At 36.3% G+C, this 14,661-nt stretch overlaps 1 protein-coding gene across 1 annotated transcript in view; it reads left to right on the top strand.

The window, feature by feature from the left end:
* The window catches only part of KALRN (kalirin RhoGEF kinase), a 536,528-nt gene that overhangs the window by 400,540 nt on the left and 121,327 nt on the right, over positions 1–14,661 (top strand). The window contains exons 26-33 of the mRNA XM_029284454.1: positions 1,077–1,146; positions 2,244–2,333; positions 5,424–5,516; positions 9,576–9,687; positions 10,372–10,562; positions 10,850–10,951; positions 12,278–12,420; positions 13,630–13,732. Of these exons, the coding sequence (XP_029140287.1) occupies positions 1,077–1,146; positions 2,244–2,333; positions 5,424–5,516; positions 9,576–9,687; positions 10,372–10,562; positions 10,850–10,951; positions 12,278–12,420; positions 13,630–13,732 (904 nt within the window). The remainder of the gene's footprint in view (positions 1–1,076; positions 1,147–2,243; positions 2,334–5,423; positions 5,517–9,575; positions 9,688–10,371; positions 10,563–10,849; positions 10,952–12,277; positions 12,421–13,629; positions 13,733–14,661) is intronic.

Here is a 14,661-nt window from a genome sequence, read left to right as displayed (position 1 = left end):
AGTAGCTGTTCAAAAGCCACACATTTTAATGGAGCCATAACTTTGACTATCTCCTTACAGGTGATCTGAGAGTAAAGTATCATGGCAACTGGGCTGCCAAATACCTGGATCCTATCCTATTCTGTTTAAGCTGTAGCCAATTCAAAACAAAAATAAATTCTTACTTAAGTATTAAATCTGCTTTAATTTCATCTACTTACTTTTAGGCCATCTGTGACCTTGAATGATCCCTTTTTAAAAATGTGTGTATTCAGTTAAATTATATTTATAGACTGTCCAACTCCTGTCAAACTCTGGGCAGCTTATCTCTGATGGGGGAGGTCATTCTGTTGGGTCAACCTATTCTCCAAAGCACATGAAGGCAGGACAAGAAGCAACGGATGGAAACTAATCAAGGAGGGAAGCAACCTAGAACTAAGGAGAATTTTCCTGACAGTGGAACAATTGATCAGTGGAACAACTTGCCTCCAGAAGTTGTGGATGTTCCAACACTGGAGGTTTTTTAAGAAGACATTGGACAACCATTTGTCTGAAATGGTATAGGCAGGGCTTCCTGCCTGAGCAGGGGGTTGGACTAGAAGACCTCCAAGGTGTCTTCCAACTCTGTTATTTTGTTATTCTGTTAGAATGTTCTCCTGAAATTGCATCCGAGTACACATGCTTCCTGGGTCCCACAAGATGACAGAAACCAGGATGCATCGACCCAGCTGGACCAAAACAGATGGACAAAAACAACTGGAGAGAAACAATCCCTGAGACAGATATTTCTTATATTGTGTACTTCTTCTAAAAATAAATATTCGCTTTGACTCTGTGGTTCCCTCCCTCATTGCCACTAGGAATGGGGCAGGTTCTGCAGTACTGGAAAAAATGCATACCTAACTAAAATTGTGGCCAAAATGTTGATCTCATAAAGAGAATCTGTTCAATAACATTATGGGCCATTTGCCTCTCATGTAAAACAATAAAGGAGTAAAAGATGAAAAAGGAATTGGGAAGCTTAAGTTCAGAGCTGCTTACCCATTGCCATTTTGGCTCCCTGACTAATTTCTACCTTTGTTTTCATTTCTTTCCAGTATTTTTCTGAAAGAACTGGAAAAATACGAACAACTTCCTGAAGATGTTGGTCACTGCTTTGTCACCTGGGTAATAAGTCTAAACATATTACTCTTTATTTTTGAAAGTTTTATACATTTATACATTTAGGTTTTGTACACCTTTAAAGAGACCAAAATGGTAGGTTATATTCACTCTTTCTGTGATATAACAGATTGTGCTAGCAGCCAGAATTATTCCTTTCCTGTCTCCAAAACCCTGCTTATTCTTATACATTCCTGAAATGTAAGGTATTCTTCACGAGCAGTCATTGGTGGAGTCACAAAAGTCAAGATGATAGCTGTATCTTTGTGATTAAAGGCTTTCCATTTTCTTTGTACACTGCATGAGATTAAGCCATTGTGACAGCTAACCTGACTTCTTTAAACTCTTCCAGGAGACACCTGGTATTCTTCGAGCAAATCTGGGTGGATTTTACTTTGTTGAATTAATTTTTTCCCTTAAGCAGTAATCATACTTATCTAATTAAATCACTGATTGCCCCTTGGTAGGTAGAACTCATCATATAATATCTTCCTGCTGCCAAGGGTCCATAAGATCAATGCGGTATATAAGTGAGTTAAAATATTAGATGAATCATTCCAAGCCAGGAAGCTTGTCAGAGAAATACAGTATATTGCTGAAAGGAATAAAATGGCATCATTTATTTTGTTCTTCATTGTGATTCACAGAAATGAACTATAATCTTTTACCTCCCTATATTTTAGTTCTTTATCACATAGATGTACATGCAAAATGATGAAAGTGGGCAGTAGCCATATGTTACTACAATACTTGGATTGGGAGACTTTAGGGAAATATCATGTAATAATCTAATTAACTCTGATTAGCTCATACTATGAGTTGTACTGGCCATATTTCCATGGCCAGGGGAGATTTAAAAAAAAAAGACTTTAAAGAGTGTCAGTAGGTACAATTGGTAAGATTTTCAAAGTGCTAATGACAAAACATTTCATCATGTCTATTCCAATATGTCATATTGCATTCTGAAGCTAAATAAATACACTTTTTTAATTAATCTGAAATATATCCAGCTGGATTTATTTCATTCCAGTGAAAGCCAAATGGATAGCCCAACTACATTTCCTAATCTTGACTTTCCTTCTCTCTTAATATTAATTTTTCAGGCGGATAAGTTTCAGATGTATGTTACCTACTGTAAAAACAAACCTGATTCCAGCCAATTGATCTTAGAGCACGCAGGAACATTCTTTGAAGTAAGGACAATTTACTACGCCTCTTACTTAGAAAGAGATATATTACTTAGAAAGAGATATATGCTGCAGTTTGGTTCCCATCTTTTCTCTTACCTCCTTCTTTTTTTTCTCTTTTGAATAGCTCTGAGATTTGATTTTGTTCCCCAATTACTGCCTAGGACAAAGAAATCTTGAACTCTGCTGGATGTATTTAAGATCATGTGTAATATTACAGGTAGAAAACACTGAAGCTGCTGTAGTTGTTGCTTGTCTTAGAACAGGGCCAAATATACTCTGATTTTCAGATTGAATGAAGCTAGCAATATCAGTGAAATATAAATTCACTTGGCCCTCTGGAAAAAAAAATACTTTGAATAGTTTTATTTCCCGTGTTTGTAATCCCTCAAGAAAATTGTCCAAAAGAGCTGATGAGAATTCTAGTTTAGATTTAATCAAGTTGCTAAGACTTCAAGAGTTTGCCTATAAATGTTTGAGCATCGTCAAAATAGCTCAGAATGGAGTGTCATTTTCTCTTGGGGTCTTTAGGTGTCTGTCTCTGTGTTGTTATTTCTACTATAACACAGCAAAAAAAAAAAAAGCTATGAATGAAAATCAAATTAACCGAACTTGTGCCAGTAGATAAAGAAAGTCATTGCCTTATCATTTTTAATCACACAAATATTGCTTCATTTGTGCAAATAGTTGCATGACCAGATTCTACCAGATCATAGCAGTGGCTAGGGAGAAATGCATTTGTCTAAGACAAAATAATTATGCTGATTGCTAGGGAAATAGAAAAAAATAGGTAAAATGAGGATTATTCTGATGGTCTGGTGTTATTAAATTCTTTGTTGCATTCTTGCAACAAAGTCTTTTTTTTTTTAAAGTAACCAGCCATAATACATTTGCACTTTCCATGCAGTTTTTCAACCCAGGCCTGTCTCAATTTCAGTAATGTCTATTCATTGGAGTGTTAATTTAATTGAAAATTTACAATGCAAGTGCATCTCAATCATTTGGGAATATTTTAGTCTGTATCACAGTATTTAAGAGTGTGGATTATTTTAAAAAATAACACTGAGTAATTAGTAATTATGATTCAAGGCTAAATTAGATAAACAGTAGGTTTTTGTGACCAACTCCCAATTCCTTGCCACAAATAAGAATTACAAAAGGACAGTTTCATATAAAAACTGTATTCCAAAGCAATATGGGTAGTTTTCATTTCCCCCCCCCCTTCCCTTTCTTCTGTTTGTTCCGTTGAACATTCGGCTGCTTTTTCTCCTCTAAGCCCAAATATGGACAAGATGTTCTTATTCGTTGCATTGAATAACCAGACAGATCTTCACTTTAGCTAGATACCTATTCTGTTTAGCCTAATTATTAATCTACCCCTATATAAAAATGATACACCAAATTGAGAATTTAAAAAAAACTTTTAAAAGGGCAGCAGCCAACAACTTTAATATTATTTGCAAGAAAACCATGTCATCAAAAAGCTCAGTTCAGAAGAGATTTCATATTACGTTACTCAAATCTTATCTTTGAACCATACTTGGTTCAATAATTTCAACGAAAGGAAGAAAAGAAAAAAAGGGTGGTGTTTTAATGTTTAATTGAATAAGATTCTATAGAAATAGGGTTTTTGCAATTATCTTTGTTACCTTGATCAAAATATATAGGATAGTTCAATGTATTAACCAGCAGAGGGCCTAATACTAAAGGGATTACAAGGCACCCAAGTTCAGTTTACTGGCATTCATGTTTGCAGAATTTTCTTGTGTCTCACTCATCGATGAGGACTGTTAATGGTAATGTGACAATTCTCAGCAAGATAGCCTGTGAATTAGGTTGTTAATTGAATCACAAAAACAAGTTAAACTTGTCCACACTGATGACAGAAGTTTTAAACTTAGGAGGCAGCTGACAAGAGGAAACCCCAAAAGACCATAGGACCTAATTCACAGTGGTGAATCATGAGGCCTGTCAAAAAGGTGTTGAGAGTTTGGAAAAAAATCAGAGAAGAGCCTGGAGACTAAAACATACAAAGAACGGCGGCAGGATTTAGGTCTGGCTAATCTAAAGAAAAGAAGAAATAGGGGAGACATGATAGCAGTGTTCCAGTATTTGAGGGGCTGCCACAAAGAAGAGGGGTCACATTATTCTCCAAAGCACCAGAGGGCAGGACAAGAAACAATGGTTGGAAATTGAACAAAGAGAGAAGCAACCTGGAATTAAGGAAAAACTTCCTGACAGTGAGGACAATTAACCAGTGGAACAGCTTGCCTCCAGAAATCATGGGTGTTCCAGCACTGAAGATTTTAAGAAGAGGCTGGACAGTCACTTATCTGAGATTGTATAGGTTCTCCTGCTTGAGCGGGGGGCTGGACTAGAAGACCTCCAAGGTCCCTTCCAACTTCTATTCTATTCTATTCTATTCTATTCTATTCTATTCTATTCTATTCTATTCTATTCTAAATTTTTAATTTAGGATTGATGTGTATCTGCCCTATGTGCTTCCTGGCTTCCTTGTCTAAAAACGATAAGAATTTTTTTTCCCCAAAAAGAAATTAGAGGGTATCTTAATATTCAATGCAGTGAAGAAGAACGAAAAAGAAGCAGTAAGGAAAAAAACCTAGATCAATTGGGATCATTTCTCCTTTAAATTAATGAAAGAAACAAAACTGATCATATTAAACTAGTTAATTTAAATTAACTCAACTTTTGTTTTGGTTCATAAACAACAATAGACATTGGCTCAAAAAAGGTGGCATCAGATTCTATAACATATTTCTGCATTGAGCACCAGAGATACGCTTCAGAACTTAAGGCATTTAAAGAACCTCAACATATTTACATCAAATGGTTCTTTCTAAATGACCATGGGAAAGAGAGCAGAAGTTACAAAATTTCTCTATCACATACTTTATCAAAAATATTACGGAATGATTGATAGCTCCAAAAAACTCAGTCAAGATAGTTTACAGTTAAAAATAATTATTTATGGATTTTTAAATTGATAAAGAATCTGCAAATCTTTTTGTTGCATTCTGGTTATCTATTTTATTTTGATTTAGGGATTGTTTAGTGTTGTTTTTACTTTTTTTGAAGGAAATTCAACAAAGGCATGGTTTGGCCAACTCCATTTCCTCATATCTGATCAAACCTGTCCAGAGGATTACAAAGTATCAGCTTTTATTAAAGGTATGGCATTGATTTTGTTGTTATTCTCATAAGTATTTACATACTTCATACTAAGGTGATTAGATGTACCGTACTAATTTTTTTCACTAAAAACTTTTATGGACATCATAACATAGGATTTATTGTTTGTTTATAACCAACTGTCTTGCCAAGGTCAAATTCTCTTTCTTGCTCTTTGTTTGCTTCTTCAGTTGTAAGGCCTCTCGCCAACAATCTGCATGTGTTATAGAAGTGATGCAAAATATATATATTTAAGTAATATATCATTTACATTAAAAATCAGTAAAAATGCTATTTTGCAGAACATTTACTGATATATTTTGCCATTTTGCCTCATCTTTTCTAATCTTTGCAGGAAACTAAGAATATGGGTCTGGGACTCTCAGCACAAATCTTAGCATTTCCAATGTATTTACAGGAGCATTTGCTGGTACACGTCATACCTCTTCATTTGGGACCCCAATTCTTACTCAAATGCTACAGGCTTTTCAAGCAAACACCATACGGACTCAATAGAAATGTTGGGATTCCTTTTCTCATATATTTAGCCCTGAATTACAAGAGAGTGAGGATTACATTAGATTAACTGATAGGAATAGAAGAAATATTGAATATAAAGACATGAGCAAGAGGTGCAAAAGGATGCAAATATTCCAACTATAAAGATTGGTCATCTTAGAAGATGAACTGCAGCTTGGGAAGAACTGTTGGCCTAATGGATTTAATCCTTTTTGTGGATTAAAGTGCCTAATGAGCACTTCTTTTCCTTTATTGCCTGTCAAGTTACATCATTTCTTTAGACCACCTTTATTTTTATTCTCCCTTTATCGTTCCTTTAATTTCTGCATTTAATTGCTTCCTCCTTTTATTTCATTTCCATCCTGTGCTGTTGTTTTTCTTCTTCTTCCTGTTCTTCTAGAAGAATGTATATATAGCATACTCTGGTCTGTGTGAATGTATAAAATGTTCTCTATGCAGAAGGGGATTTTACAGGTTTTGAAATTATTTTAAAGCTATTTTTTATCAGTAATTAATTCAATTCAGAGACTTTTTTTAAATAAAATCAAATACATGCCTATGTACAAGAGTACTACGTGCACATGCAGATGGTCCTCAACTTAACGATCACAATGGGAGCCCAGCATTTCTGTTGCTAAGTGCCTCATTTGTTAAATAAATTTTGCCCCATTTTAAAACCTTTCTTGGCACAGTTGTTAAGTGAATCATTGCAGTTGTTAAGATAGTAACATGGTTGTTAATGGCTTCCACATTGACTTTGCTTGTAAGAAGGTCACAAAAGGGGATCACATGACCCTGGAACACTGCAATGGTCATAAGTATGAGTCAGTTGCTGAGTGTCTGAATTTTGATCACTAGACCAAGGGGATGCTGTAACCGTTATAAGTGTGAAAAACGGTCATACGTCAGTGCCATTGTAACTTTGAATGGTCACTAAGTGATCTGTTGCAAGTCGAGGACTACCTATATTTATAAAGGGGACAATGATGTGGAAGGATCGACTGTCTGTGGAGATAATGAGCCCCTGGGCTTCTTGCTCCTACTCTCTTCTTGTCCCTCCCCCATTGCCAAGACAACGCAGCTGCCAATCAAGTAGCAGTGTTGGGAGGAGGCAGGGAGAAGAGGAAGACAAGATGCTTGGGAACTCTGCAGCCACAGAGCTCATGAAGAAATGGAGCCTAAGCCCAGGAGTCAAAGAAATAAGTAAAACTAAAGGTTAGGTAACCCTGCAGAGAAAGAGGCAATTAGAAAGGAGACAGCGGCTGAGAAAACTAGAGAGAAAAATGAGTTTATTTCCTTCTCTCGGACAGGTATAAGGTACAAAGTCTTCAAGCCATTTTCCTCAGCTGGAGCCAAGATTCAAGAGAGGGAAAAGGGTCAAGAAGCCAAGCCGAGAACAAACAAGCTGAAAAGATGAAGGAAAAAGTAACTTTGACAGAACAGAAACTAAAAATGATAAAATACAAACTAAAAAAAAAAAGACATGTAGCTGTATAAGCAGTGACCATTCAGAGATTTAGATCACAGAAATATAGATGTCAGCAATAAACAAGATAGTCCTCGACTTACAACCATTTGTTTAGTGATCGTTCAACGCTACCATGGCACTGAAAAGTGACTTATGGCCGTTTTTTACATGACTGTTGCCGCATCCCTGTGATCACGTGATCAAAATTTGGATGTTTGGCAGCTGATTCATATTTCTGACGGTTGCAGTGTCCTGGGGTCATGTGGTCATCTTTTGTGACCCCCCTGACAAGCAAAGTCAATGGGGAAGCCAGATTCACTTAACAGCTGTGTTACTAACTTAACAACTGCAATGGTTCACTTAACAACTGTGGCAAGAAAGGTCGTAAAATGAGACAAACTCACTTAACAACTGTCTCGCTTAGGAACAGTTTCTAAATTTTGGGCTCAATTGTGGTCATAAGTCAAGAACTACCTCTACAGGGAGAAGATTTGGTACATCTCATACCCTGCAGGCCTTGTCCAGAATATTGGCCCTCAGAAAGAAGACCTTGAACCAGAGCTTACACCCTGCAATTAGAGATGGAAAAGTTTAAGGGTACTGCTGCTCCTGTTGATGCTAAGAGTACTGCTCCTTCTGTGGAAGCTGATGTCCTGCCTCAGCCTGTTAAGACAAAGGAAGGATAAACAATTAGAAGAAGGTTTAGAACCTGCTTCCTGGGCTAATATCAGTACAGTACAGAAATGCTGAAGCCAAAATGGGAAGAAGGGACTTGGCTAATCAAGAAAGATGAAGATAAGCCAATTGGGATGAAAGCTGAATAAAAGGATCAGTTGGAATGATGTAAGAAGGAGACATGTAGAGAAAAGGTTAGGGCAGGGGTGTCAAACTGCCGGCCCATGGGTCAGATGCATCATGTGGAAACCGTGCCCACCCCAGCTCTGGCAAGGGGAAAAAAGTCACATGACGTGGCCAGTTTGACACCCCTGGGTTAGGGGATTGCTCAGTCTAGCTCAGAGAGGTCATTTCCTCTTCAACAGTTATTGGACAACTAAGGAGGGAAGGCGGCACCAAAGATATAACAGAGAAGGAAGATATTAAAACATTTTACTAGGCTTGAGCAGGTTGCTGCCTTATTTAAATGATCTGAGGAGAATAGTGACCCAGGAGATAACTTAAGGCCCAGTTTAACAGGCAAGGCCTTAAGAGTTTATATCTGTCTTTCAGCCAGGATTGGCAAGCCTAGGTTGCAAGGCAGGGAAGCTAGGTATTGCACAGAACTGTCTGCACATATATCCTTTTTCTCTCTACTTTCCAATGGATGGCAGGGTTAACTTAACAGAGTTATAATTCTTTGCTTCAGTTGGACTCCATAAAGGCTTCCATAAAACTATATCATCTCAAATTCTTAGAAGGATTCTTTGACTATTGTGATTACTTTTATTTTTAGTCCCTGGAAAAAAGTCACTAATCTAGATGTTATATAACATGACTTTTTGCCTCATTATTTACATTCTCTCAGCTTTTATTTACTTTAGTAATGTAGAATTTAAGTAATATATCCTTGATACCAACCTTCATGGTGATTAGAATAATCCCTCTTCCCAACCTTCTTGGGAAGGCTTAGGTAAAAGACCATTTATCCTGGTTAGCTAAGTAATATCTTAAGTATAATCATGTCAAATTACCTTTTCCATGTAAATATTTAATTCCTTATCTTCTCAGTTATCAGGGAAGCTGAAACAACACTCTGCTACACAATTTATAAAATGGGGGTGTTGAATCAGACAGTTTTATTTTACATAGTCCTTTTCACACAACTTAGCATTCAGACTTGATAACCCCTTAATTGTGAAACTGTTGCAGTTGCTTTAATAACAGAACTTGCCATCTCTTGGCTGTCACAATTCCTGAAGTATATAAGAAGACAGTTAAGTATCTCACAATTGCCATAACTATTAAGAAACTAACTTACATCCTGCAAATGACTTGATTGGCTGCAATCAAAAGGAAACAAACTTATCCAGGGTTTCTTTGTTTGTTTGTTTGTTTTGTTTATGCACTTTTTCCAGGAACTTTTAACATGCTGTGAAGAAGGAAAAGGAGAGCTCAAGGATGGTTTGGAAGTCATGCTCAGTGTCCCTAAGAAAGCCAATGATGCCATGCATGTAAGCATGCTGGAAGGTATGTAACGATTAATCTGCCAGGGAAGAGAATGGACATGTATAGGACAGTCTGTTGATATAAGGCTGTTGTTTGTTTGTCTGTCTTACTGATAACTATGAAGTACTTAATAATGAATAACTATGAAGAATAACAGAATAACACAGTTGGACAGGACCTTGGAGGTCTTCTAGTCCAAACCCCTGCTCAGGCAGGAACCCCTGTACCATTTCAGACAAATGGTTGTCCAATCTCTTCTTAAAAACCTCTAGCGTTGGAGCATCCTGCATCCAAATGCAAAAATTATTAGGAATGTTCATGTCATGAACTGCATTAAACATTCTTAGGGCCTTCTTTTAAAAATGCCCACGTGTACCTTTACACATCTCTAGTTGTTAAGGAGTACCTGAATCCTCCTTGGACACTAATTTGCTATTTCCATTCTCCCTCATTGCATGATATATTTTTTGGACCTCTAATTCTTTTGTGGGGATTTATATCCAAATGCTAAAGAGCTTTTTATTCCTTCACCATAACTTTGAGTCTCATCTGGATGCACATTCCAAATAGGTCCTCTGATATACTGAGACGGACCATTCCTCCATCTAGCTCAGTACTATCTAGTCATGGACTGAGTGTGGGTTTTTGACACCAATGTTACAAAGGTTTATTTTTTTTTTTCATTTTTGTTTGTATTTATCACAGGATTTGATGAAAATTTGGATGTTCAGGGAGAACTGATTCTTCAGGATTCATTCCAAGTATGGGATCCCAAATCTCTCATCCGGAAGGGTCGTGAGAGACATTTGTTTCTCTTTGAAATCTCTCTAGTTTTCAGCAAAGAGATAAAAGATTCTACAGGACATACTAAATATGTTTACAAGAACAAATTACTGGTAAGTTTGCAGGGATCTTTACGGGTTTCAGAACCTTTATTATATTGGGGGTGGAAGAGAAATCAAATTATCTGTTTGATTCTACATGTCATACTTTATATCGATTCATTTTATTGTACTTTACTAAAGTAGGAGTGGTTAATGGAGACATGAAAAAGTTAAAAAAGGTCTTTATTATTAAATTTGTAGTATAAAAATGTACTTTGCCATTATATGTGAACTCACTCTGAGCATCATTCAAAAATTCATGAAAATACCAGTTTCAGCCATCTCTTCTTTCCTTACAGACCTCAGAACTGGGAGTAACAGAGCATGTGGAAGGAGATCCATGCAAGTTTGCCTTGTGGTCTGGACGGACTCCCTCTTCGGATAACAAAACAGTGTTAAAAGTAAGTCTCCAAAATTATTTTCCTCTACCTCCAATGCTTTTTAATTTTTTTCCTCAGTAAAAACATCCAGATCAATAATCACAACCTGGGTCCTTTTCCTATTTAATTGAACTTATAAAGCAACCAATTTCAGAGCTTGCTACTCAGCGTATGAGTAGCAATGCATGAAACTGTGGGACAAGTATATATAGTAGATATAAAAGGTGAGGTCAATGCACATGGCTTACACACACATGCCATGCATTCATAAGCAATGCGAGCTTTATACCCCAGGGATTCTAGTCTATACAACATAATGCTATTTGAGTGCCACTAGTCAATCTTTTTTAGTTACCACATACACACTAGATCAAACTCATTGGGTAAAGCATAGACTGGATTTGTTTAATCTGCAAATAACATTCTATACATCAGGCACAAAAGTCTATATATAACAGTATATACACCATATATTAGGAATAGCCTTCAGCTGCTAATTTGCTCCCACTTCCAAGGTTATCTTCATCAAGAATTCCGATTTCATTCTTTATCTTACTCTAGCTCTTCTCTTTGTTTGAATTTAGTTTAACTGACTATAAGTCTAGTAATGATCATGGATATATATATTCAGGTCAAGATCTGCCATCGCTCTTATACGTGAGCGATGTTCCCATTTTTATGTAATTTGCCCTAGCGGTTTTTAAAAGTAGTTTTTTAAAACTATCACTAGGGGAAGACCTCATTAAAACATATAACGTTATAATGTGTAGTCATATATATCTTGGAAGGAAATTATCTTAAGCTTCATTAGATTAGAATGAAGTGATCTGTGGTTTTAACACAGTGTAAAAGCAAACAACACTATTTACTTTTTACTGCTCATAGCAGAATTTACTTGATGGAAATGTTCTTTATAATCATTGATTTCTTTAAAAACTATCATACGCCAAACAGCTTTCTTAGTGCTAATGGGATTTTTTAGGTTAGGGTCATTTTACAGAGCAACATCATTTTAGAGACTTTGTTTGAGAAACTAGCAATACAAGAACAACAATTTCCCCTCTCTAAGCATATTATACATATTACGTTTGGGTGTGTGAATACTGGATTGGGCTAGGTTGGGTTGTGTCATACACCACATACAATACATAGATTATTTTACCTTTGTTTGCCTTTCTTTTACTAGGAGTGTACTTTTAGCACATGAACATTTCCTGTCTTATCAGGAAAACTGTTCTGTTATGTAGGTAAATGAATGAAAGCAACTTTTGAAAAGAAGCAAAATACAGGGCCATACTTGAGAAATACTTTAATTCTATCTTCTGCCTTTGCTGTTCAAATGTTTAGGCAACCAGTATTGAAACTAAACAAGAATGGATTAAAAATATTCGAGAAGTGATACAAGAAAGAATTATACATGTAAAAGGAGCTTTGAAAGAGCCAATCCAGCTCCCTAAAACCCCTGCAAAACAAAGAAACAACAGTAAGAGGTAATTTTAGTCGTCCTGTAAATGTTCTATATAAAACAACTGTTTTACCACAGAAAGTCTGGATTTGCACTATAAATTCAGTCTGGATTTAAACCATTGTTTGTTGAATAACAATATAAGTAGATCCACATTCCATGATATGCCACACACACAAAAAACCCCAAACCAGATCATAGCTTAGTGCTAAATGTGAACTACACCAATATGTTTCTGTACATTGATTGTATATAAATTGTATTTATTCTGTTGAATTGATAAACTTTCTCTAAAGGAGTTAGCATCTTGCACTTGGTAGATCAAGCTTAGACTTCCTGAGCAGTGCTTGGGGAATGTAATTGGTGAAAATATGTTTAGTGAGGTAATGTTTAGTCAGATCTTTATGTCTCTCTATTATCTGTCTGTCTGTCTGTCTGTCTGTCTGTCTGTCTGTCTGTCTGTCTGTCTGTCTGTCTGTCTGTCTGTCTGTCTGTCTGTCTGTCTGTCTGTCTATCTATCTATCTATCTGGATCCAGATTATGTACTTTGTTTTGATAGGATTAAAATGATGTTAAAACAATGGCACAGGAGTAGATGCTAACCTTCCCTAGTAGTCATTGTATTAATAATCTGTATTGATTAGATTAGATTATTGCTAACATACTTTATAAGATTCATATCCTCTATTTTTTTATTTAAAAAAAAGGTTCTAGTATTGAAGCCCCTTGCAGTAGCATCCTATAAACAGAAATCAGAATGAAGGGTGGAAAATAGTCCATACTCTTTCAAATTATCAGAAATATTTTAAAAGGAGAATAAATTAGTTTGTTCATATTGTATATTTTTCAAAGTTTGATAGCCTCATCATTTAAACCACAGAAAATGTGAGAACTGAGGAACTGACATTGGTTTTGCAAAACAGCTAGACTATAATTTAGATGGCTGGGTTTGGTTAAGTGAGAAATCCATGCAGAACAGGTCATTGGCTTGCCACATTCATTATGGAGCTATTTTGAGATATGTTGCTGTCACTATGTAAACCTGGAGTAGTCAGTTTTAAAGAGCAAAAGGGGTTATTATGCACTAACCTCACTGTAGGGATGACATCAGTATTCTAAATTACAGACTAAGTTGTAACACATGTGTGATCAGCTGAACAACTACTTCTTCACATTGTGCCTGAACACTTTTCAAATTCATTCAAGAAATTTCTTCTTGTTTTTTCCTCTGCAGAGAGGGAGGAGAAGATGCTGACAGCCAAGGAGATGGGAGTAGTCAGCCTGACACAATTTCAATTGCATCCAGGACTTCTCAGAATACAGTAGACAGTGACAAGGTAGGATTTATTCTTGAAAATCTGACACCTCTAAAATACAGAAGAATAGGTGAGAAACAAAAATTAAGTGGCATTTCTTCATAGAATTATTGTTAGTAACAATTGCTGAGAAATAAACTATAGATTGTTTATTAATTGTCACATATAATAAGTATATTTCTAAGTGACTGGCTACTCCACTTTCTATGACCATAGGCATACTGGAAAAGTCAATTATGCATCAAGTGTTTTTAAAATAATGCCTTTAAGAGAACCACCAAGATTCTGTGTGATGTGTTTGCTGATCTTCACAATGGAAGATGCTCAAGAGTCTTTCACATTTTGTTGTTCATGGAGCACATACTGCTTTTGAACAAATATAGGAAAAATGGCAGAAAAAGAACAGTGTCATGGGCAAATTAGGAGGGCCAACTTGATTTCAGAGAAATCACAACAAAACCAAAATCCAAAAAGATAGCAAACTGCTCAAGGGGGCAACTGACAGCTTCACTGAAACAAACAAAAACCAAATGTTTTGTTTTTTGTTTGTTTCAGTGAAGCTATCCGATGCCCCCTTGAACAGTTTGCTATCTTTGTTTGGTTTTAAAGTTATGAATGTTGGGCTGCAGACGCTATGCATGCTGAAGATTTGTGCTATGCTAGCCTCATTTGCATTTTCAGAAAGCAGATCTCAGAAGACACAGCACAATTTTGTGTGTGTGTTCGTATTTGCTGCAAGCCCAGTGACACAAAGCTTTCCAGAGAAAATTGGAGGGCAGTAAGGGGAGGTTGACAAAGAATTTGGGCTACCCAGCTCTAGGAATAGAGTTGGGTACAGATGGACTACAAGCCTTTTGATGTTAATATTCAAGGGGACAGACTATCAGTTGTGAAAACAGGTGCACATTTTGGAATATGGGGCCCAAAAGTATAAAATTCAAATTGCATCA

Source organism: Protobothrops mucrosquamatus, unplaced genomic scaffold (genome assembly GCF_001527695.2).
Source record: "Protobothrops mucrosquamatus isolate PMUCROS unplaced genomic scaffold, P.Mucros_1.0 scaffold606, whole genome shotgun sequence".
In the NCBI taxonomy this organism is placed as follows: domain Eukaryota; kingdom Metazoa; phylum Chordata; class Lepidosauria; order Squamata; family Viperidae; genus Protobothrops; species Protobothrops mucrosquamatus.
Note: the sequence above shows the minus strand (reverse complement) of the source record. Positions and strands in the feature narration are given on the sequence as shown.